Below are 21,483 nucleotides of genomic sequence, written 5' to 3' on the forward strand. Positions count from 1 at the left end.
ATCCTTTCATCCTGAGAAAAATCACATCTGCTCTTTGGTAAACTCATGAGAATGTCGTTAACTCGCTTCCAACATTAGAGTATTTCTTAGCAGTGATTCTTTTTTGGTTTTAATCAGAATTGCTAGACTTATTTATTTATTGTTTAAATGTATTTTTAAAAATATTTTTGAGATAACAATGGGTGACACACCTGTGGTTCAGGTGTACAGGTTCACACCAGTGTCTGCTGCACACCATGGCCACCGCCCAAGGCCCCGCAGCCCCCCACCATAAACAGCGGGGTCCCTGCCCCTTCCTCTCTGGTGGCCCCAGTTCTAAAGTCAGATTTCTGGGATTTGTTTTGGTGTAGTTTAGTCTGTTCTTTGTTTTGTTTCTTTATATTCTACATATAAGTGAAACCATCTTTCTTTTTGTCTTTCTCCTTCTGACTTATTTCACTTAGTACAATCCCTTCCAGCTTCATCCACATTATTGAAAATGTCAGCATTTCATCTTTTTTCATACCTCACTTAGCAGTGGTTCTTCACTTGAGCATACATCAGAATTCCCTGAAGACAGAGTTCCAACTCAGATTGCTGGGCCTCTCCCCAGAGTTTCCAGCCTGAGAATTTGCATTTCTAACAAGGTTCCAGGTGCTACTGATGCTGCCAGGGGTCACACTTAGAGCCCACTATTCTGCTGTAATAGAAACACCTTGTGACGCACATATGCTTCCCAGCAGTCCTATTCTAAGAAAGGTATTTGAAAACATCAAGTGAAATTAACTTTAAGAGCATTTTATTTAACCACCATGCTAAAATATTATCATCTCACCGTGTAACCCAAATACAAGGATAGAGGTACCTCGGCATGTTTTAATCACATTGCATCTTCAAAATCTAGTGTGTGTCTCGTAGTTACAGTGAGTCTCAATTCAGACCCACTCAGGTGCTCAGTGGCCACATGTGACAGGTGGGCAGTGCCTTGGCCAGCTCAGGTCTACACCTTGCTCTTCACACTCTAGTGTTGGATGACTCACCCTAGGGCGCTCGTGACCATGAACGTTCAGATTGAAATGGTCTGGGGTGGAGCCTGATATTCTGCCTTCCTAACACATTCCCAGGTGTAATTGCTGTGTTTGATTTGGGAAACACACCTTTGAGAAGCAAGGCTTTAGATAAAGTTGTCTGAAGTGTGATATCAGGTGTCACAATATGCGATAAGGTAGAGGGTGATGGCTTGTGATGGTAACTGACAATCCTCCCTGATTTTCACTTCTTCCACTTTTCCCACCCTTCAGTCCTGTTAGGCAGGTAGGACAGGTCACTAGCACCAAAGAGCAAGCTCAGGTGGGGAGACGTCAGACCACCCCTGGAAGTGCCACCAGGGAGGCCTCGGTGTCCCCATGAAATCTTAGTTCTCCCACTTTAAACAGTTCAAGATTTCAAACAATTCCAAACAATTCAAAAGATTATGCTCACACATAATTTTCTTACACAGGTGCATACATATACATGTCCACACGCCCATAAACTCACATACCCTCTCCTTCAGCTTCTGTTTCTCTTCTATCACAGATTTTTTAGAGGTGTCCTCCCTGGCTTTGAAGTGCTGTCACTGAGGCAGTTTTTGAGCTCAGGGTCTGTACAGGGCACAGTGTGTGGTGGCCTCCCAGCTAGTCACTTTGGGACATTTGATGCCTCCTATTACGATGCAAACTGGCCAGAAAACACAGGCTCTGAGTTATATGCACTGGCATGAGGAACTTTAGCTCTGAGATTCCATCAGATTCCATCTTGTCTCTTCTTGTCAGATCTATGACTCTAATAAGAAAAGATACGAAGTCCCGGTGCCGCTGAACATCCCTCCCTCTCCTGTTGGCTCCCCTGAAAACCGCCTGTACGATGTCAGCGTTCAGAACAATCCTTTTGGGATCCAGATTCGACGAAAAAGCTCCAACACTGTGATGTAAGCACTGCTTATATGGCTCTGATTAGAGTAGATGGAGGTCGAATTCCAGGGGTTCTAATTCATGCATGCGAAACAGTCATCTTGGAGACTCTTTGTAAAAGTGTGTGTTTCACTAAATGGAGAGTACATCTATTTCCACCTACTTGCACCATGGGGATTTAGTTCTCTATTAGCCATTAACTCAAGAAGAAAATGAATCAATCATAGGTTTACAAAAGTGAAGTGTTGCTTGATGTCTGCGAAAGAAAAAGGCACACTCCACTTGTCGTGCCTGCTAAGCGGAACAGAAAACCCTGTTTAATGACAACAGCAGCTTAAGATGGAGGTCAGCAGAGAGGGACAAAGGTGACTCATGACAGAGAAATGGCTCCTTACAGACTTTGCTTGAAGTCTTTCCATGATGCTAAGCACAAAAGGAGTCGCCTTTCGCTCCCTGTCTGCTGCTGAATGGAATGATGTGAAGGTCTGGACTTGGCCTGGGACTAAGTCCTCCATTCAACAGAAACTGTCCCCCAAGTGTGAGGATCTGGGCAGCCACAGGCTCTCCTTGACCACATGTCTGATTTTTTTGCCTTCTTTGGTGAGAAGTCCCTTGGCCAATCTAGAAAAGTCATTCTAAGTTTCACCCCTCCTGTTGGAAATTCTGCTTAGACCATACCCATGTATGCCTACGGTCATGTAAGCTGCTACACCCGGCAATGTGAAGTCGCAATAAAAAGGTGAATGAGACGTGGTCCTGTCCCTCAAGCCTCAAACCCATGACCCAGAAAAGGGGTTCTCAGCCTTGCAAACTACAGAGTGACAATGCAAACCAGTGCACCTGTGGGGCGCCACAATCATTGTTAGTACTGGTTCTTCCCATGGTATTTGACCCTGGATATAAATGCGCAGTAATTCAGGAGACTGAATCTGCTAGATGTCCCGACATGCCCTGTGTTTGTGCTGGCCTGAGCAGATGTGCCCTTTGTGTTGCAGTTGGGACTCTCAGCTCCCTGGCTTCACCTTCAACGACATGTTCCTTTCCATTTCCACTCGCCTCCCCTCTCCCTACATCTACGGTTTGGGGGAAAATGAGCATGAAACTTTCAAAAGAGACGTGAACTGGCACACGTGGGGAATGTTTGCTCGTCATGAGTCATCAGCGGTAAGACGGAGAAATAAGATTATCAACCAGTTTCTCTCTTTGTTATTCTATTTTAGTCCATATGCACTGGATGGTAGCCCATTAATCCGCCTTACCTTACATTGATAAATTCTACTCTTAGGTGAAATAAGTCACATGTTATGTGCTCTTCTCAAAAAGAAAGTTCCTCTGTGGACTATGAATTTTATTTATTTAATACACTTTTAATATATTCTATGATCCAGGCACACATAGAATAAGACACTGTCTTATTTAATAATGCACAGTGTTTGTTTTCCAGAGATTTATAAGTTAATGAGGTAAAGACATGCATAAGTAGTGGCAGCAGTATAATTCATGCTATTATAGTGTAATAACAAACAAGGAGGGCATGGAGGAGGAGGCCATTTAGCCATTTACCTGGGGTCAAGGAAGCCTGGATAAAGGACATGACATTGTGCCTTCATGGTTGAGTGCACCCTTGCTGTTTGGGGGGTGATAGGGACAGGGTTTCTTGCATTTACTCTTTTTGATTATCCACCTTCTCTTCCCCATGACTCTCCTAGCACAAGAAGAACTCCTATGGTGTCCACCCCTACTACATGGCACTGGAGAAGGATGGCAATGCCCATGGGGTGCTCCTGCTGAACAGCAACGCCATGGGTAAGGTTCCAGCACCACTCTACATGACTGTGACACCTTCATTGGGATCTGAAATGCCAATAGATATAGAGAAATTCAAAGGCAAGAGAAATGGCATAAATGAACCGACTTCCATTCATTCATTTATTCAACTGCATTAGGAGCTGTAGACTAGGTGTTGGGAGTAAACTTGACTAAATAGGTTCCTACTCTTATATGACCTTATTTTACTGTGATACTTTAGCACCTTTTCACGAGTGATATAAGGTTGGTGCTATGTTTTGGGTATCTGCACATCCATCTCTGATTCCAGTGCATGCAAGAAGACTTTCTAGAGGAGGTGGGCATTAAAGAGTATGGAAATAGAAATATTGGGGATAGAGTCCCTATCTCAGTAATTTACAGTCACAAGGATTCTCCTCATTTTCTATGTTTTTTTTGAACAGATGTGACACTCCAGCCCCTCCCTGCGCTGACATACCGGACCACGGGAGGGATTCTAGACTTTTATATGGTTTTGGGGCCAACTCCAGAGCTTGTAACTCAGCAGTACACCGAGGTTGGTAGTCATTCTGTCCCATCACATAAATAGCTAAGAGATTAGATAGATAGATAGATAGATAGATAGATAGATAGATAGATAGATTCCATCTATCATGTAAACCATAAAGTGTTACTGTGAATTCCCATGTTCTTAGCCCAGAGGTAGGTAAATGTTTTTCTTCTGACCCTTGGTGTCCCTGCTGTATTACTTATATCCTTTCTGAAAGTCAGGCTTCAATGTTAAGAGATGATACGTGCATACTGAAACCACATGTCTCTTAACTACTTGCTAAGTAGACTTTTTAAGGATGTTTAATCAGTCTAATCACTGGGTTCTCCTTTTTCTTGAGTGAAAGCTCTAAAGTACAGGGAGATTTTCTATCATTCTGCATCCCCATGGTTGTTCCACATTTATTTGCCTTTCTTATTTTTCTTGAATAAGACCTCTTAGATGAGACTGTACTCAATAGAATTACTCAAGTTACTTCAAATATAAGCCAGTCATCTCTTCTTCCCTAAGATTTACCTGGAACCAATTCTCTGTTTTATTCTAGTTGATTGGTCGACCAGCAATGATTCCATATTGGGCCTTGGGATTCCAGCTGAGCCACTATGGATACCAGAATGATACTGGAATCTCCAATTTATATCGTGCAACAATTGCAGCCAATATTCCCCATGTATGGAACCCTCACTCAGCCTGTGGTTAAATTAGTAATGGGAATTTGTAGACAATTTCTTCATAGAAATTGCTGATGAACATTTCAGTATAAAGAAAATGTAGTTATGGAGCTAGTCCTATGTAGATCTAGTCTATTGCTTTATAAATTTGTTTTATGCTTCCTTTTTAAATCAAGGGTTCAAAATTGAGAGTTGCATAGATCCTTCAGCCATTAGCTGTGTGATAGGAGAATATTGTCACTCACAGCCTCCTGCTAGGAATATCCTCAATAGTCTTCATGACTGGGCTTAGATCATGACTTTGGGGACTCCTAAGTAATAATCACATGGAGATGATGACAATTTTAGGAGGTTACACTGAGGTGATTCTTGGAGAATATGGATATAAAGTGACAATGAGAAGAAAACAATGAAAACCAAGTCTTCACTTTCTCTAAAACATCCATGCAGGTCTGTATATCCTACAGGGGCAAGCTAGTCCCCTAAGGGAGCCCCAAGAGGCTCAGTCAATTGCTGTCAACAAGCAGAAGTCCACAACTAGTGTGCCCTTTCTCCTTGTATAATTATCAATTTCTCATTGCTTGTGCTCTTTCTCTGCTTTCAATTCACCTCCTGAGATTCTAGAGAACAATTAGTGATTAGAAGATGAAAATACTAAACGGTGTTAGGATGTTCTCATCCAAGATAATTCAAATCATTCATCCAGGCTTATTTATTTTTTCATAAGCTACTCTACCATGTACTTACTAAACATAAATGGGAAAGGATAGGAAAATTAAGGGGATAAAATCCACATATTTATCTCACCATGGCAATAAATGTTAATAATATGTGGGTTCATCTTCTTCCAAGTTTTGGGTTACTCACAAGTGTCTGTTCCTTCAAATGAGTTTTACCTAGAATCTTAAGGCAGGACAGGTGATTATCACCTTTAAACTAAAGGAAACAATGTTAGCCAACATTCAACTCATGGACTGAGGGTATTTCATATACAGAAACCTGGGTGGTTGCCACATAGGAAAAAGGAGAGATAAGGTTATCATCTCAAGACCATCAGTCCAATGGGAATGGCAGAAACTTGTGCATTCCAGAAAACTATGAAATAGTGATGTTCTAAATATGGGTAAATTCAGTGAGGTTTACTAGAAGAAATAAAAGATACCCTATCTGAGATTCGAAGAGTAGAAAAGACATGAACTGAGAGGAAGGAAGGGGAGATAATTCTAGTTGGGGGAGCAGAAGGAGAATGAACAAGGACAGGTGATCTGTATGCTGGAATCAGAAAGCAGTTTTAGTCCGCGGAATTGAAAAGTCAGCCTAGGAGAGTGATGTGATGAATGAGGAGGACCTGGGCTGGGGCCAGCCAGCAGCAGCACAGGGTCTGGCAGCGCCCTCTGTGTGCCCAGAGGGGTACTGCAGCAGACCCAAGCACCTTGCTTGCTCCTTCCTTCTGTAGGATGTCCAACATATAAACATGGATTACAGGGACCGGAAGCTAGACTTCACCCTCAGCCCCAGCTTTCAAAGCCTCAGTTTCCTGATTGATGGCATGAAGAAAAATGGCACGAAATTTATTCTTGTTCTGGTAAGTATTTCAATATGGTTCCATTTTCATATGTTCATAGTGCAAAGATTATACTATTGATGGAAACCAGGTGATGCGTACATGAGGCTACCCTGTAGTTTTTACAATTTTCTGTGATTATATAATTATTTTTTAATTTTAAGAAGTGTGTAAAGGAGGAAAGAACAAGTACAAATGGCTTTTAAAAGATGACATTTCACCATGTTTATTTTTCATCACTGAGTGTTACTGGATACAACTTACTGTTGCTCTTCTCTTGCTGGTTAGGAAAACTAGAGGGTGATATATTGCAGAGAGGGAAAAAGTCTGTTTCAGACTTTGTCTCAGAGGAAATAACTGTATCCTGGTCTCATCTTTATTTCAGGGGGTTTGAAACTTCATAAATTGTATTGATATCCAGCAGTGGTGAGGCTCAGTGGATTTATTTCTTCTTAATTAAAGCCTAAACAGATAAGGAACAACAATTATTTTGCATTGAAATCTACATCTTGATAAACAGAAGTGGTTACTTGCAAATGGTCTTCCCTTCTAGCTGGAAAAAATTAGAAAGTAGGGCATTATTTGCTGACTTCATTCATTCATTCATTTTCGCAAGTATTAATGAAACACTGGGTCTTTGAAAATCATTGTTCCAAAAGGTGTGTGTGTGTAATCTAAATTAATGAATAAGACAATGTCCTTTCACTTATAGGGATTTTTTTTTTCTGTTGGAAAGAGACAAACAATAAATAAACATTAAAGAAAAATAATTTCAGTTGGGGATGACATTCATGACAACTGTGAGATAGGAGATTATTAATGAGACTAATTGGGGAGGGCTTGGGATAAGGGGAACAGGGAAGGCCCCTTCAGATAGACAAGTTGGTCCACAGAATAGAAGAAAGAAGTTTCCTATTTTCAAGACTGCTGCTATCATGCCTTGGAAACACACTAAACTGGCTTTCTCCACCCGAGGGTGATGTCTTATTAACCTGATTTATCTCCAGAAACTGTTTTTGAACATGAACGTACTTTCTTTCCTCAGGAATTGTAAAGGGACATACCAATATATTATTTTATTTTTCAGCTACTCAGTCATCGTAAGACAAATTATCCATGGGTTTTATTTTTGCATTGAGGTTCACCATTTCTTTTGACACTGTAAATTGTTATGATTTGGGAGAGGAATTTTTCTTAGAGAGGTTTTTCTTATGCTTTCTCTTTTAAACTCTTTTATTGCAGGATCCAGCCATTTCTGGCAACGAGACTGCATATCCTACATTCACAAGAGGGCAGGAAAATGATGTGTTCATCAAATGGCCCAAGAGCAATGACATTGTCTGGGGAAAGGTAAGCCTTGGGAGAAGGTGCCTGTGATTATTCAGCGTCAGACTGTCTTGATTAAAAGAATCAATCTTGGCAAAGTATATTGAGCTCGTTAGTAAATTATTAATGACTAGAAATATTTCTGATACTGATTAGCTCAATACACATTACTAAGATCAAGGTTACAGTCTAATCCTCTCAGATATCAGTGGACTGGAAACATTCTGGAACTGTTGTCTGGAAATATTCTGATGCCTTACTCCTTCCATATTCCAGCTGGTCACGGATGGCCATTCTTTATTTTCCTAGACTTTAGGATTTAACAATCATAAAGGATCCCTTTGAGGATAACTCTGAAATTTGTGTCTCCCAGTCACAACATTCAAAACTTGCACTCATCTTAGACTTAATGATGCTTAATCAGCCTCGTGTCTAAATAAATCCTGTAAATTCTCTTTCTTTCCTTGTCTCTTTTAATTCCTTGGGTGGCTTCAATCTCACCTTCATTGTGTGACTTAGAGCAACAAGATTTTAGGTGACCTTCCTGACTCTTTGCCAGGGTTCAAACTGTGCTGTTTCCTATCACGGGGGACTGTGAATGTTTGAATGGTGTCTTCTTAGTTTGCCCAAATAATATCTACGCTTCAAGACCAATCAAGGATTCCCTCTGAGGAAGCTTTCAGTGTCCCTGTGGCTTCCTGCATCTCCCTTTTCTATATTGTCCTCAGCAGATCACATACAACTAAGCTCTTGGGTTCTATCTCTGAGCTCTTTGAACACAAGGAGTATTTTTAACTTAAATATTAGTAGATAAATATTGTAGGAGAGCCTTGCATGTAGTAAGTGTCCAGTAAGTGTTTGGTGAATTAATGAGTTTATGAATAGGCATAGTTAATGGATGAAATTGGTCGATATTTTGTAAAAGGAAATTGAAAGTGTAGAACTTTCTCATGTGTGCCTTTAATGGCTTGTTTAAATCCAAGAATACATGTATACTTGAGGTTCCCAATAAGTTGTGATGCTGCTTGAAAGTAGTGAAGCTAAGCATATGGGTAGTGAATGAAAATCAATCTTATTTCTTGTAGCCCCAGCTCACATTTGTTATTTTAAAGGAAGCATCGGTGTGGGTCTATGACACGCATCTAAGGAGCTAATTATCTGAGAGGTAACTGTTTGGGGATAGATTTAAACAGATTTAGTTTATCATTATATTCAAAAGTGAAATTTCAAAAACTTATAGGATGTGTCCAAAGACTGCAGCCTATTTTCACCTGAAATATATGAAGAATTTCATCTATTCAGACCTTGCAACTAAATGGCAAAGGCTTCCACTGGATTTTGTAGAGATGGTTTTCAGGAAAGTCTGTCATGTAAAACATCTTCCCGTCCATGCCCAATGCCTTTCAAGGTTTGAATTTGTCTTCTTTCTCTCTAGGTTGGGTCAGTCCTGCCCGGTGTGACGGTGGATGACTCCCTTGACCATGAAACTCAGGTCAAGGTAAGATTGCAGAGACTTCAGTCTACATTGCCCTGGACCACTGGGTATTTATGAGTTAGTTTTATCCTGATGTTCGCTTAAGTAGCTCTAAGTCGAATGTGCTTGTTAACAGCTAACTTCTTAGCTAAAAAAGATGCTTGAAATATGTAAAAGGAACTCAAAAGTGAAGTACCTTCTCATGTGTGCCTTTAATGACTTGTGCTTCATTTACAACCATTGTTGTTTGAAAAATAATGAACTAACATCTAGACTATTTTCACTGCATATGTTATGAGCACACAGGGTTTTAGTGAATGTCTATGTACAAAAGAATTCACCTCCTAGAGAAAAGGAGGATTGTCCTTCCTGGCACTCAGTGCCACATCAGCCAGGGCATGTAGCATCCCCTCCACTCATTTTCCTGGGCAACTGGTCTCCTTCATTTAAACCAGTATAGAAAAAGCATGTATATCTCTGAAGTTCCAGTGTTTAAACACTGGAAATTAACTTTCCAGTTCATAGGATTAAATGTCCTGCCATAAAATGAATCCTTTCTTGATAAGGAATTGAAGACTAACTTACTTCTAGAAAAATGAAGAATAGGATCAGTCTTCCCTAACCTTTGTCCACAGCAAACTTGCAGCCCCAGCCCCAGAGCTGAGGTTAGGTCAGGTGTCTTTGCAAAACATCCGCTGAGACCCAACGGGAGAGTATGTGTTACTCTTGCAGCTCTACAGAGCCCACGTGGCTTTCCCTGACTTCTTGCGTAAAAGCACAGCTGCGTGGTGGAAGAAGGAAATAGAAGAGCTCTATAAAAACCCTGGAAAGCCAGAGAAGAGCTTGAAGTTTGATGGCCTGTGGATTGTAAGTGAACCCTTAGTGGTTTGGGTTTGGAAATCTTAGCAATCAAGACATGGAGAAGCAATTCAGAGACCAGAAGGGGGGCGGGTTTGGGGGAATGGAAAGGGAGGCTACTTGTTACTGAATTAAGGTCCTGGGACTGTGCATCTCCATGAGGTGGGTGTCCTCCCTAGCAGAGACCACACTCTCTGACATCAAGGAATCTCTCACTAACTAACTGCAGGATATGAATGAACCAACGAACTATGTGAATGGATCTGTTGGGGGCTGCAGAGATGAAGTGCTTAATAAGCCACCCTATATGCCACGTATGTAAATGGAGACGTCTTCCAATGATTCCCCTGCTCAAACCTCCAAAAGGTTTCCTTTAATTGTCAAACTAGAACCTAATTTTTGGAGACAGAAAATTCTCTTATACATGGTATAAAATCTCAGATAGAATATCTTGAATAAGTGCAAATAAATGAATTACTCATCAAGTCTAGAAATAATGACATGATGTGGTAGGAAAGAATCCAGACAACGCATGCCTCATAGGATCTCCTCTATAAACTGGTGCTAGAGCTGTAAATAACCTTGCTCCCCCCATACCACCCACCACCACTTTTGATTAGAGAATGATAATCTAGTCCAGGCATTCTTTTTCCCCAGGTTCACAGATACTTTAGGGCATTCTCTGATTGTCCTGAAGACCAGACAGAAATAGGACCTTGCCAGTAAAGGTATCTCAGAAAGTTGAACCCTCTCACCTCACAGAAACCCAGGGCAGGAAGAGACTTACTTTCCAAAAAGTACTTAACCAGGAATTTGTGGGACAGAATCTGGAATCCAAGTTTCTGGATGTCTAGGTCATTGCTGAGCTCTCTGTTGTTCATGGAACCTCACCTCCTCTCTCCCTGCTTTTATATCACCCTTCCTGCCTCCCATTTTCCCTTCCTCCCTTAATTTTTGTGTATCAGGCAAGTGCTGACAAATTAGATAGATTTAGAGACATTAATACAAAGTTGATTGAAACAATATCTATTCCCATGAAAATATTACCATCTAGTGGAAATGACGGTTATAACAACAAAGGACTTTATTATGTTGATGAACGGGCTATGATAGCACTTGATCAACATCAGAGTTGGAGTAAAAAGTCGGGTATATTCCCAGCTCTATATGCTGTCCTTGTGTTTATTACTTATAAAGTCACAGGATATTGATTTGGTAAACAAAAAAAATCTTGAGGTTGGAGCAAGTTTTTGGTTGAAATAAATGTCAAGTCCTTGGGTGCTTCTAGTGAATGTGGGAATTGTTTGGAAAATAACTCAGCCTTTCCTCTCAGTTTTGGAATCCAGGGACAGGGGTCTGAGCAGCCAGACCCTGTGTATGGAGAGTGAGCAGGTGCTGCCAGACGGCTCCCAGGTGCGACACTATGACGTGCACAGCCTGTATGGGTGGTCCCAGACCAGACCCACATACGAGTGAGTATGGCTTGTGTCACCAGCAATAAGGATCACTTTCCACATTGCTGCTTTTGTCATAAATTGATTGAGCTCGATCTACATGATGTCACTTCAATGCATGGATGTCGAAATACCAGGTGTGGTTGTTCACGTAACCACAGCACCTCTGAAGGTTGTTAAATTCACTTATTTCAAGTGAGTAAGCAAATGGTGTTTGGTATATTCGTGGAATTGTTAGCAGTCATTGTAACTAAATTTTCGAATGTTTGCATCATCCCCAACCAAGAAAGAATCAGGCTATAATGTAATCAAGATCGTTACCCATGTCCAAAACCAAGGGGCTGTCCCAAGGTGTGTTCCACCAGGGTCAGGGCATAGGACAATGTTAAAGTGTCAGGCAAAGAAGTGGTGTGAGTTTAATTTGGTTTAAAAGTTTTGGACTGAATGACAAGTCTTCTGACAAAATAGTGCAGTGTGCGGTCTTGTGTAAAAATCAGCCCGTGCTTCTTTTCCTTTTATACTCTCCATTAAGGAGAAAACAGGCAACTGCTGAGTGAAGCTGCACTCAGCAACTCACCCAAAAGTCTCAAAAAGGCTATTAGAGACAAAATGGAGCCTATAGGATACAAAGTAGGTTTCCCAAGTTCCATGGCTGTCCATCCTCAAATTCACCATCTCTTAAAAATTAATTTATTTTTCATTGAAGTAACATTTCACTATACAATTATGTAAGTTTCAGGTTCAATTCACCTTGTTCTCCTCCAACCAGAGCCGTGCAGGAGGTGACAGGACAGCGAGGAATCGTCATCACCCGTTCCACATTCCCCTCTTCTGGCCGTTGGGGAGGTCACTGGCTGGGTGACAGCAGGGCCATGTGGGACCAGATGAGAAAATCAATCATTGGTATGTAGGCAATTTCCCTGGGGTGTCTGCTGGCAGAGAGGGGGCCAGGGGTGTGTGGTCACTGCTGCATTGATTGTGTCTGATCGTCATGCATGTGGGCAGTGAAATCAACAGGAACTGAGTTATAGGTGTGGATTCTAATCTTTATCCCTATTTCAACATTCTCATGATAAGTGGTCTCAAGGCTTTTCAATGGGTTACTGGAAAGACAGGTCTAACCTAACCGCTTGAAGGGCTGCTTTGTCCCTCACAGCTGTATCTTCTCATTGCAGGCATGATGGAGTTCAGTCTCTTTGGAATACCTTATGTAAGTTATATTGGATCCATTACTAATTATCCAGTTGGACTTCAATGTGTCTGTCATCTACAAAAGTCCCACACCTCATGCTCTGATTTTGCACTCTATCAGACAGGAGCAGATATGTGTGGCCTCTTTGGAGATGCTGATAATGAGATGTGTGTTCGCTGGATCCAATTGGGGGCCTTTTACCCACTTTCTAGGAGCCACATCACCATTGGGACAAAGGTGAGACACCATTTTATACTGCAGGTGTTTTGTGTCCTCAAATAAGAACTCTGTTTTAACCATCAAGTATCATACTTCATTGAGAAAAATCATAAAAATGGACAGAGCCTCTACGCCTTGGAAATCCATGGAGTTTAAAACCCTGGAGTTATCAGAGGAGATTGTATGACTTCCTATATAAAGCAAAATAAGGAGAAGTTCCCTTTGTTTTCACAACTTGAGTTTGTGTTACACTCAATTATATTCATGTACTGCATAGGGACCCATCTTTCATATATGGACTCAAGGCTGCAGAGGACATAGGAGTCCACCATACAAAGTGGGAGGCAAGTTCTGCTTCAGTAACTGGCTGGCATGGGGGCAGGGCAGGCTAGAAATGAATGGAGAGAGTGTGTGTAACCTGCATAAAGGATTTGTGCTTGCTAGTCCTTTTCTGGCACCGCTAGCAGCAAGTAAATGAGAGGTCACCTGTCACCTGCTCCTTTATCTCTTTAGAATCAACATCCCATGGCCTGGAATTCAACCTTGGAGACATACTTAAAGGGCATCATCAGGATCAGATATATCATGTTGCCTTATTTCTACACACTGATGCACAAGGCTCATGTGGAGGGCAGCACTGTCATCCGGCCCCTTCTCCACGAGTGAGTGTAAAGCCTCTTGCCCCAAGTAGCAGATCTGAGCATGTATTGTGAATAACCCTCCACAACAGTCCTAACAATATAGATGAGGTTTTCATATGTATTTTTTTAAGGTTTACAAATGACAACACAACTTGGGACATAGACCGTCAATTCATGCTGGGTCCTGCCATCTTAATCAGCCCCGTGCTGGAACATGTGAGTCTCCCCACCTCCATAGAGAGCCTCAGACACATAATCAAAGGACAGGATGGGCATTTTAAAGATTATCTGTCAAAACACTATTTCTAAAACCTCCTTTTTCAGGATCTCCACTCACAGAACTTCACATGCAAACTGACATCTCATTCTAGTCTCTTTGTCACCTTGCATCCTTATGAAGTTAACCATTTAAAAAAAAATTACTTTTCTGTGTGTCTGGAGAAGAATTTCTCTGGATCTTTCTCAGTCAAACCCCCAAACTCTTAAAATCATCGATAACATTCTCTTTTCTATCTTAATTCAACAGAAAGAACTTTAAAAAATAAAATGAAATATCGGACTGTTCATAACGATGTGTTGCTTTTATGTTTCAGAACACTTTTGAGATTGAGGCTTATTTCCCCAGAGCCCGTTGGTATGACTTATTCAGGGTAAGCTCTGCCCTGTCCCGTGAAGACCAGATTGCTCTGTGCAGGGTGGGGAGGGCCTGGAGCTTTCTTCTGAATTTAGGGCACTTATTTTCTTTCCTTTTTTTATAAGATTTATTTTTATTTTATGCATACAAGATCTGGGGTACAAGGCAGCAATGTGGAGGGTGAGAGGATTCACCAGAGACAGAATGGGGAGCAGAACAGGGGGATCCACTGAAATACTCTGCTGAGGGGAGCAGCGGGCGAGTCATGAGAGGTCTGCTGCGCCTTGTGGGTAGCTCCCTGGCCATCTGGGGATCAAACCCGTGCTGCGGAAGCTGCATACAGCTTCACAGCACTGTGCTCAACCCGCTGTGCCACCGGGGAGACCCCAGACACTTATTTTCGAAGGCAGTAATTTTCAGCCTTTCAGCCATGATTAGTTTGTTTAAATAAAAGTATCCATCAAAGCTTAAATAGGTAAAACCTGACACCATATCACATTGACTCGTCCCCTCAGCCACCACTCCCGCCTGTTCAGGAGAATACAGAGAATACAGAGAAAAAAGAGAATACAGGGAAATAGAGAAATACAGAGAATAAAGAGAATAGAGAAAAAATTACATTGCCAGGGTTCTGAGCTAAGCTGAAAATCAGAGCTCTTACCCTTAGATGTGCTGAATACCCACCTGGCTGAATACCCAGTCTCCTGTTGAATACCCACCAGGCTTCCTGGGAAAGGAGGGCTTATAATAAAGCGTGCGTCCATTCCATCCATTTTTCTGTCATCATCCTTTACCTGTATTCTCCATTCTAGGAGGAGATAGTTGAGTCGAGAGGTGAATGGAAGAATCTAACCACGCCCCTTGAGCTCATCAACCTTCACATCAGAGGAGGCCACATCCTGCCTTTGCAAGTCTCTGGGATAAACACTCATGCCAGGTGAGAGGGGGGCCTTGCTCTGCCATCATGAGGCGACCCCCCTGACCAGAGCTGTGGGGGTCAGTGAACTAAATGACAGACTGTGTCATTGATTTGTCTCTGTGAGTGTCACCTGAGCGGCCCGGGAGAGGAGGAGCTTGAGCCACCCTTGAGCAAAGCTGTTGTCTGTAGGTCTGGGTCAAAGTTCTAGGACAAATGTTCTCCTGAGGGCAGCAGCATTTACTTCTTTCCACACTGAAAAGTGTTGGGAATTTAATGAGCTCATTGATTTGTGATGGATATCCAGGAATTTAGTGCTCCTTCCCAGACTATATTTAAGTATACACACGTACACACTCACACATGTACACACACACACATATATGTGTCACACATTAACGAAAACATTTTATGTCCAGAGATACACACATAAAAATAATAGTAACGACTCCAAAGGAGAAAAGTGAATTTTTAACCTTGTGGTATAAACATGGTTTCACATGAAAGAGGGCTTTGAACGAGTCTTGAATAATAAATAGAATCTGGTTTTTGAAGACAATAGAAAGACATTCTGGAAGATTCCAGAAGTAAAGGTGAATAATGAGCTGGCTTTAGCGAATAGTAAACCATCCTATTGCAACATACACAGGGGAGAGGGATAAAATAAATAAAGCTCCAGCAGGTTCCAGTCAGGTCCTGGAGCAGATAAAGGGAAAAATACTTCGTATTTTATTCTGTAGCAATTGGAAGTTACTGAAGGTTTTTTTTTGGTGGGGGGTTTCTAAGAAAATTGTATCTTATCTTGCTACTTAGAACATATATTTGCGTGTGTGTTTTTTTTTTTCAGGTCTTTTTTCAGGTCTGGGCATGACCTTTTCATGATTTAGAAAGAAGGCAAAAATAGATATACACACTGTATATATCTATTTGAAATTTGAATTTATACCAAATACTTCATTAAAGTTTAAGCATTTTGTTCTATTAGCTTTTAAGTAGCTTGTATTATATTTATTTTTAGAACGTTGTGCACTTCAATGCATTATTATTTTTTTTCATCCTGGATAATAGTTTTAACAGAAGCTGTCCTTCATTCTTATAACCTCCAGTTTAGAAAAATAACTTTTTTTTCATAGTCGACAAAACTTTATGGGATTGGTTGTTGCTTTGGATGAGAATGAAACCGCGCAAGGTCAGATATTCTGGGATGATGGAGAAAGCATCGGTGAGTGTGAATGTTCTGGGCCCCCATACACCATTCAAAAAAAAATTCCATAGGTATCAGGGTCAAAATAAGTGGGGTGCCATTGTATGGGGAATATAACCAAGATGAAAATGCATACATTGTGCAAAAATGAAAAGTGATGTAAGAAATATATAAAATAAAAAAATAAAAATATGAACTACAAAAAAAAATACCATAGATGTCACAGCTGAAGAATCTCTATTTCTGCTACTGCTAATAAAGTGGTGGTGTTGGGAGTTCTGCAGCTTTTGCTCACTCACTGAGACTGCACTATAATTATTGCAGAACAGTAGAGGGTCCCCATGCAGGGCTGGAAGTTTTGATAAATGTATACAGTTGTAAAGTCATCACCACGTCAAGATGCAGGATATTTCCATCACCCTGAAAGTTCACTTTTTACTTTTTCCCTGGTGAGTGCTCCCCACGACTGGCTACACTTCTGCGTCCTAGTAATCACTCATCTGTTTTCTGTCACTGTAGATTAAATTTAGCTTTTTTAGGATTTACATAAATACAGTCATCTTGTACATACTCTTTACATTTAGCTTCTTTTTAGCAAAATGTATCTTTTTAAATTCATCCATATAAAAGCAATTCATTTCTTTTGACTCCCGCATAATGTTCCATCGTGTGGGCATGCCACGATTGTTTATCCACATACTGATTGATGGATATTGATTTCATGTTTTTCACCACTATAGGTAAATCTGTATGATTATTTCAGTATGAGTCATTTTGTGATCATATGTTTTCATTTGTCCTGGGCTAAGGAACACGAAATAGAATTTCACGTTGGGTCATATGATACATTAACTTTTGGAGAAAATGCCAAATTATTTCCTAAAGCATCTGTGTGTTTCCTACTGCCAACAGCAGTAACTAAGAGCCCCACAAGACCACATTTTCACCAACACTCATGTTGTCAGTTCAAATAGTTTTAACCATTCTAGTAGGTATACAATGCATCATATAAAGGGTTCTCTCTTCTTACTTATAGATACCTATGAGAATGGAAAGTATTTCTTGGCAAACTTTACAGCATTTAAGGTAAGACTGTTTTATTGAATTTTGTAAATAGTTTCTCAGTTGCACATTAAATGTTATTAGCTAACTATATAAATATAGTGGCTCACTTCTTACTAAGAGGCCCTTCCTGCCTTTAGGTTTCTAAATCAGGTCTGTTGATGTTAAAGTAAGGAAGAAATAGTCCTTATTGCGGTAATTATCCAGTATACCCTTACTCTGTAAAAAGAAACTTAGAATAATTCTTGTAATGTCCAGGCAGAGAGGAAATGAGTACTTAAATGTATGACATGTTTCCCATGGGTTGAAAAACATTACCTGATGATAAAATTTTGAAAAATAAATGCTGTCTGAGATACCTGTTGCACCATAAGGTGCATAACAATGTACCTGAATGCCTCGGCTGCATGTAACAATACAGGAATTACTTAGCTCAGGGTTTGCAGAGTTCAGACTCTGGGCTGGACTTGGCCGATCTTGGCTGGCTCATATATACCTGCAGTGGGACTGTGGGGCTGCTTGGATGGTTGTGGCACACTTCCTCACACCCCTGGGCAGTCAGCTGGCTCTTGGATGACCTAAGTAGGTCTTTTTTTTTTTCAGGTCTGGGCATTACCTTTTCATGATTTAGAAAGAAGGCAAAAATAGAAGTGGAATACCTGAGTGATTTTGAAAATTTTCATTTGCGTCAATTTGACTAGTATCTCATTAGCAAAGCAAAGTCATGTGGCCATGCCCAGAGACAAAGGTAGAATATAATGCTTCATCCAGTGAGGGAGGCTTGCAAAATTACATGGAAAATGTTCTGGATAGGGAGGGGTGATAATTTGAGACTATTATCCAGTCATTCAACCATGTATGCTAAATGAGTTCATACTTTTAGAGTAGGAAGATCATTCTATGTCCAGTCTGAAATCTGCTGCTCTCAATTTTTATGTATTGATTTGCACTAAGGACTGGTGCACAGATCTGTTGTGTCTTCTACATCATAGTGCTTCCGGTATTTGAAGGTATCTGTTAATATGACCCTTCTGTCTTCTTGTCTCAGAATCATGCTTCTCTAGGCTAACTTCACATTTTCTCTGTTCTGTGCTTATACTAGTTACCAAATTTGATTACTTTGTTTGGACTACAGTTAATCTAGATTTCTTTTACAACAATGGTGCCCAGGATTGAGAGAATATCTTAGAACTGCACTACCCAATATCATGGTCACTAGCCACATGCAGCTAGTGAAATGTATCACTTGGGTGTCACTAGTCCACTTAGAAATATTGTTAAATACCTTATGAATATTTTTTCCATTGGGTACATGTAGAGAAAATGAAATTTCAGATATAGTCGACTAAATAAAATACACTTGAAGACCATTTTCTTCTGTTTCCTTGTGCTTTTCAAAATGTGGTGGTGAGAGAATTTAAAATTACACACATCATTTGTATGACATTTCCACAGGAAATAATGTCTTCCTTTTGCAAAGCAGATACCTCAAAACCTCAGTGGCATATAACAATAAGCACTTGTTTAACTCATTGACTGTTGCCTATTTTTAGCTAGATTTTATATCTTTTTTTTTACTGTTACTGCCTCACATTATGTTAATTTTTAAAAAACATATGTATGAGATGTTTGATATGTATAATTCTCCAGGCCAACTGAAACCTTGAAATTCTTTCCGTATACATTAGAATCAGGTCATATTGACACCATCCTACATTTGCCTTCTGGAAACTAAGTGCAAGACTCTGCATACTAATTAAATGTATACACTTTTGTTGGTTTTTAATTTAGGAAAGTTAAATAGAAAACATTATAAATATTGCTTTTAATGACACCATTGATCTGGAAGTTCCAAAGTAGTTCATTACTGCTAACTCCTTATCTTGTTCAATCTGTTTCTTTATTACAAAACTTCCCTTTAATAACTTCTAACTCTAGAATTCCATTCTTCTATTATTCCAAAGTCATGATTCACGGCTTCTAATTTCTATGTGTCATTTAGTGGAATCTTCCTAAGGGTCGGTTGCCTGAAATGAAAGAAAGCTTCTAGCTTTCCCTGGGGATAATTATAAGTTGTGTGTTGACTTGTAAGGGTTATGGGATGTGGGTCAAATTTGTAGTATTTGCAGATTTCTGTGGTGTAAGTACTTTCTCCATTTTAATGAACTTCAAGATTATTTCAAGCTATTAACTGGTTTGCAAAATTGCAGAAAATTTACAAATAAGCTCTCCCAAGTCAATAAGAGTAGCTCCAGCACGCGCATTTACATCGTTATATCTCCCTTTCTCATTTTCACAAGAGTCCCGTGACCTCTTCAGAATGCCAATTGAACTTCTTTCCTTTTTTCTTTACACTGCCACCATCAAAGTTGAGGAGTTTCTTCTTCTTTTTTTGGCAGCTGTCTCCTTGACTGATCATGTAACATCTTCGTAATCTTATCTTCCACACTCGCCCAGGTCATTTCTCTCTTTGCTTAGCACCAGCTACAGCAGCCATTGCATTCCCTGGGTGTGCCTTTGTTCAAACTGCTCCTCCCACCATTCCTGTCTCCATGTCACTTTTAAAACCCCTGTCCATCCTTCCAGGTGTTCTGAAGTTCCATGTTCTTCCAAGTCCTTTCTTGACTTTCCTGTTCCCACAGAGATGTTATTTTTTTCTTACTTCTCATAACAAATATCCGCTGTCATTTTCATTGAGGTCTTAATCACGTGCCACTTGAGGTCTAAGTCTACATTATTGTTTTAGTGAAATTTTATTTTATTTTATATATTTTTACATCATTTTTCATTTTTGCACAATGTATGCATTTTCATCTTGGTTATATTCCCCATACAATTCCCACCCCCCTTATTTTGATCCTAATCCCTCCTCCCCACCCTGTAGTGTGTCTCTGGTTTATTTTGATTGTTGATTTTGATTTTTACATTATTTTAACCCTGTATTGACACTTAAACAGTTCATGGTCTAGGTAAATGACTATATTTGTGGCAGACTGTTCTTAGTCTGGGCAATCTTTGCCATAATTGCTGTTCCGCTTGTATCATCTTGCACAACACTTTGCAAACAGGCCCCTAGTGACTGCAGCCACATTCATGTCACTTGACTCTGTGGCCTTAGGCTACTCATCTGTGAAACAGAGAAGTGATGCTTTCTGCAAAACCATTATAAGAATTAGTAATAATATAGGCAAAAATCTCTTTCCCTAATGCTTTTCTAGAGCTATTTTTGGCATCATCAAATTTTATTTATTATAGCAGAGGTTCAGGAAATAGATCTTTATGAAGTGCTTATTAAGAATAAAAACTGCAACCAGCATAACAGTAATTTGAAGTTTCTTAACTTTTTTTTTAAGATTTATTTATTTATTTATACAAATACTGGGTAGAGTTAGAAGCACAGGAGGGTGAGAGAATTCACCAGAGTCAGAGCAGGGAGCAGAGCAGGCAAACTGACGAAGTACACTGCTGAGGGGAGCAGCAGGCGACACAGGAGAGGTCTGCGTGCCATGTGGGACCCTCGTCCCAGGGCCGGGGATCGAACTAGCGCTGCAGAGGCTGCAGGCAGCTTCACAACCCAGCGCTCAACCGCTGCGCCACTGGGAAGGCCAGTTTTCTTAACATTTTAATGTGGAGCATAGTCTGGCAGTAGATACATTATATAATTTTTCTCTTTGTACATTCTTTACAGAACGTATTGCAAATCCACACTGTACATAATAAGTATTTGAATGAATCAAACTCACTGAATGTTAGAGATATTTTAATCTGGGGGATAAATTCTACTTCTGTGACACAAGTCAGAGTCACCTATAACAATCAGCAATTCATGGAGACAAATTTCTGCAGTGACCCTAACAATCAGGTATGTCTCAAAGAATGTTACCATAAGTTAATTTTATCATTCGGCAAAATTTCATCACTATCTTTACTGTGGTTATATTTACTTATATAAATCACCCTTGAAAGGATTAGAGATATGTGCAGTAGATCATGTTCCTG

The 21,483-nt window shown here is 40.3% G+C and overlaps 1 protein-coding gene across 1 annotated transcript in view; it reads left to right on the plus strand.

Moving 5' to 3' along the window:
• Window positions 1-18,553, plus strand: part of LOC311168963 (maltase-glucoamylase-like) — a gene marked incomplete at both ends in the record, with an annotated part of 151,453 nt that extends 132,900 nt beyond the window's left edge. The window contains 21 exons of the mRNA XM_084230670.1: window positions 1,794-1,948; window positions 2,927-3,095; window positions 3,641-3,737; window positions 4,163-4,275; window positions 4,814-4,939; window positions 6,397-6,525; window positions 7,747-7,854; window positions 9,266-9,328; window positions 10,037-10,171; window positions 10,392-10,476; window positions 11,496-11,634; window positions 12,386-12,519; window positions 12,792-12,826; window positions 12,929-13,045; window positions 13,541-13,689; window positions 13,800-13,884; window positions 14,262-14,318; window positions 15,115-15,239; window positions 16,352-16,440; window positions 17,459-17,508; window positions 18,533-18,553. Of these exons, the coding sequence (XP_084086796.1) occupies window positions 1,794-1,948; window positions 2,927-3,095; window positions 3,641-3,737; window positions 4,163-4,275; window positions 4,814-4,939; window positions 6,397-6,525; window positions 7,747-7,854; window positions 9,266-9,328; window positions 10,037-10,171; window positions 10,392-10,476; window positions 11,496-11,634; window positions 12,386-12,519; window positions 12,792-12,826; window positions 12,929-13,045; window positions 13,541-13,689; window positions 13,800-13,884; window positions 14,262-14,318; window positions 15,115-15,239; window positions 16,352-16,440; window positions 17,459-17,508; window positions 18,533-18,553 (2,181 nt within the window). The remainder of the gene's footprint in view (window positions 1-1,793; window positions 1,949-2,926; window positions 3,096-3,640; window positions 3,738-4,162; window positions 4,276-4,813; window positions 4,940-6,396; window positions 6,526-7,746; window positions 7,855-9,265; window positions 9,329-10,036; window positions 10,172-10,391; window positions 10,477-11,495; window positions 11,635-12,385; window positions 12,520-12,791; window positions 12,827-12,928; window positions 13,046-13,540; window positions 13,690-13,799; window positions 13,885-14,261; window positions 14,319-15,114; window positions 15,240-16,351; window positions 16,441-17,458; window positions 17,509-18,532) is intronic.
• Between the last annotated feature and the right edge of the window lie 2,930 nt (window positions 18,554-21,483).

Source organism: Talpa europaea (genome assembly GCF_964194135.1).
Source record: "Talpa europaea genome assembly, chromosome: 3".
Classification (NCBI taxonomy): Eukaryota; Metazoa; Chordata; class Mammalia; order Eulipotyphla; family Talpidae; genus Talpa; species Talpa europaea.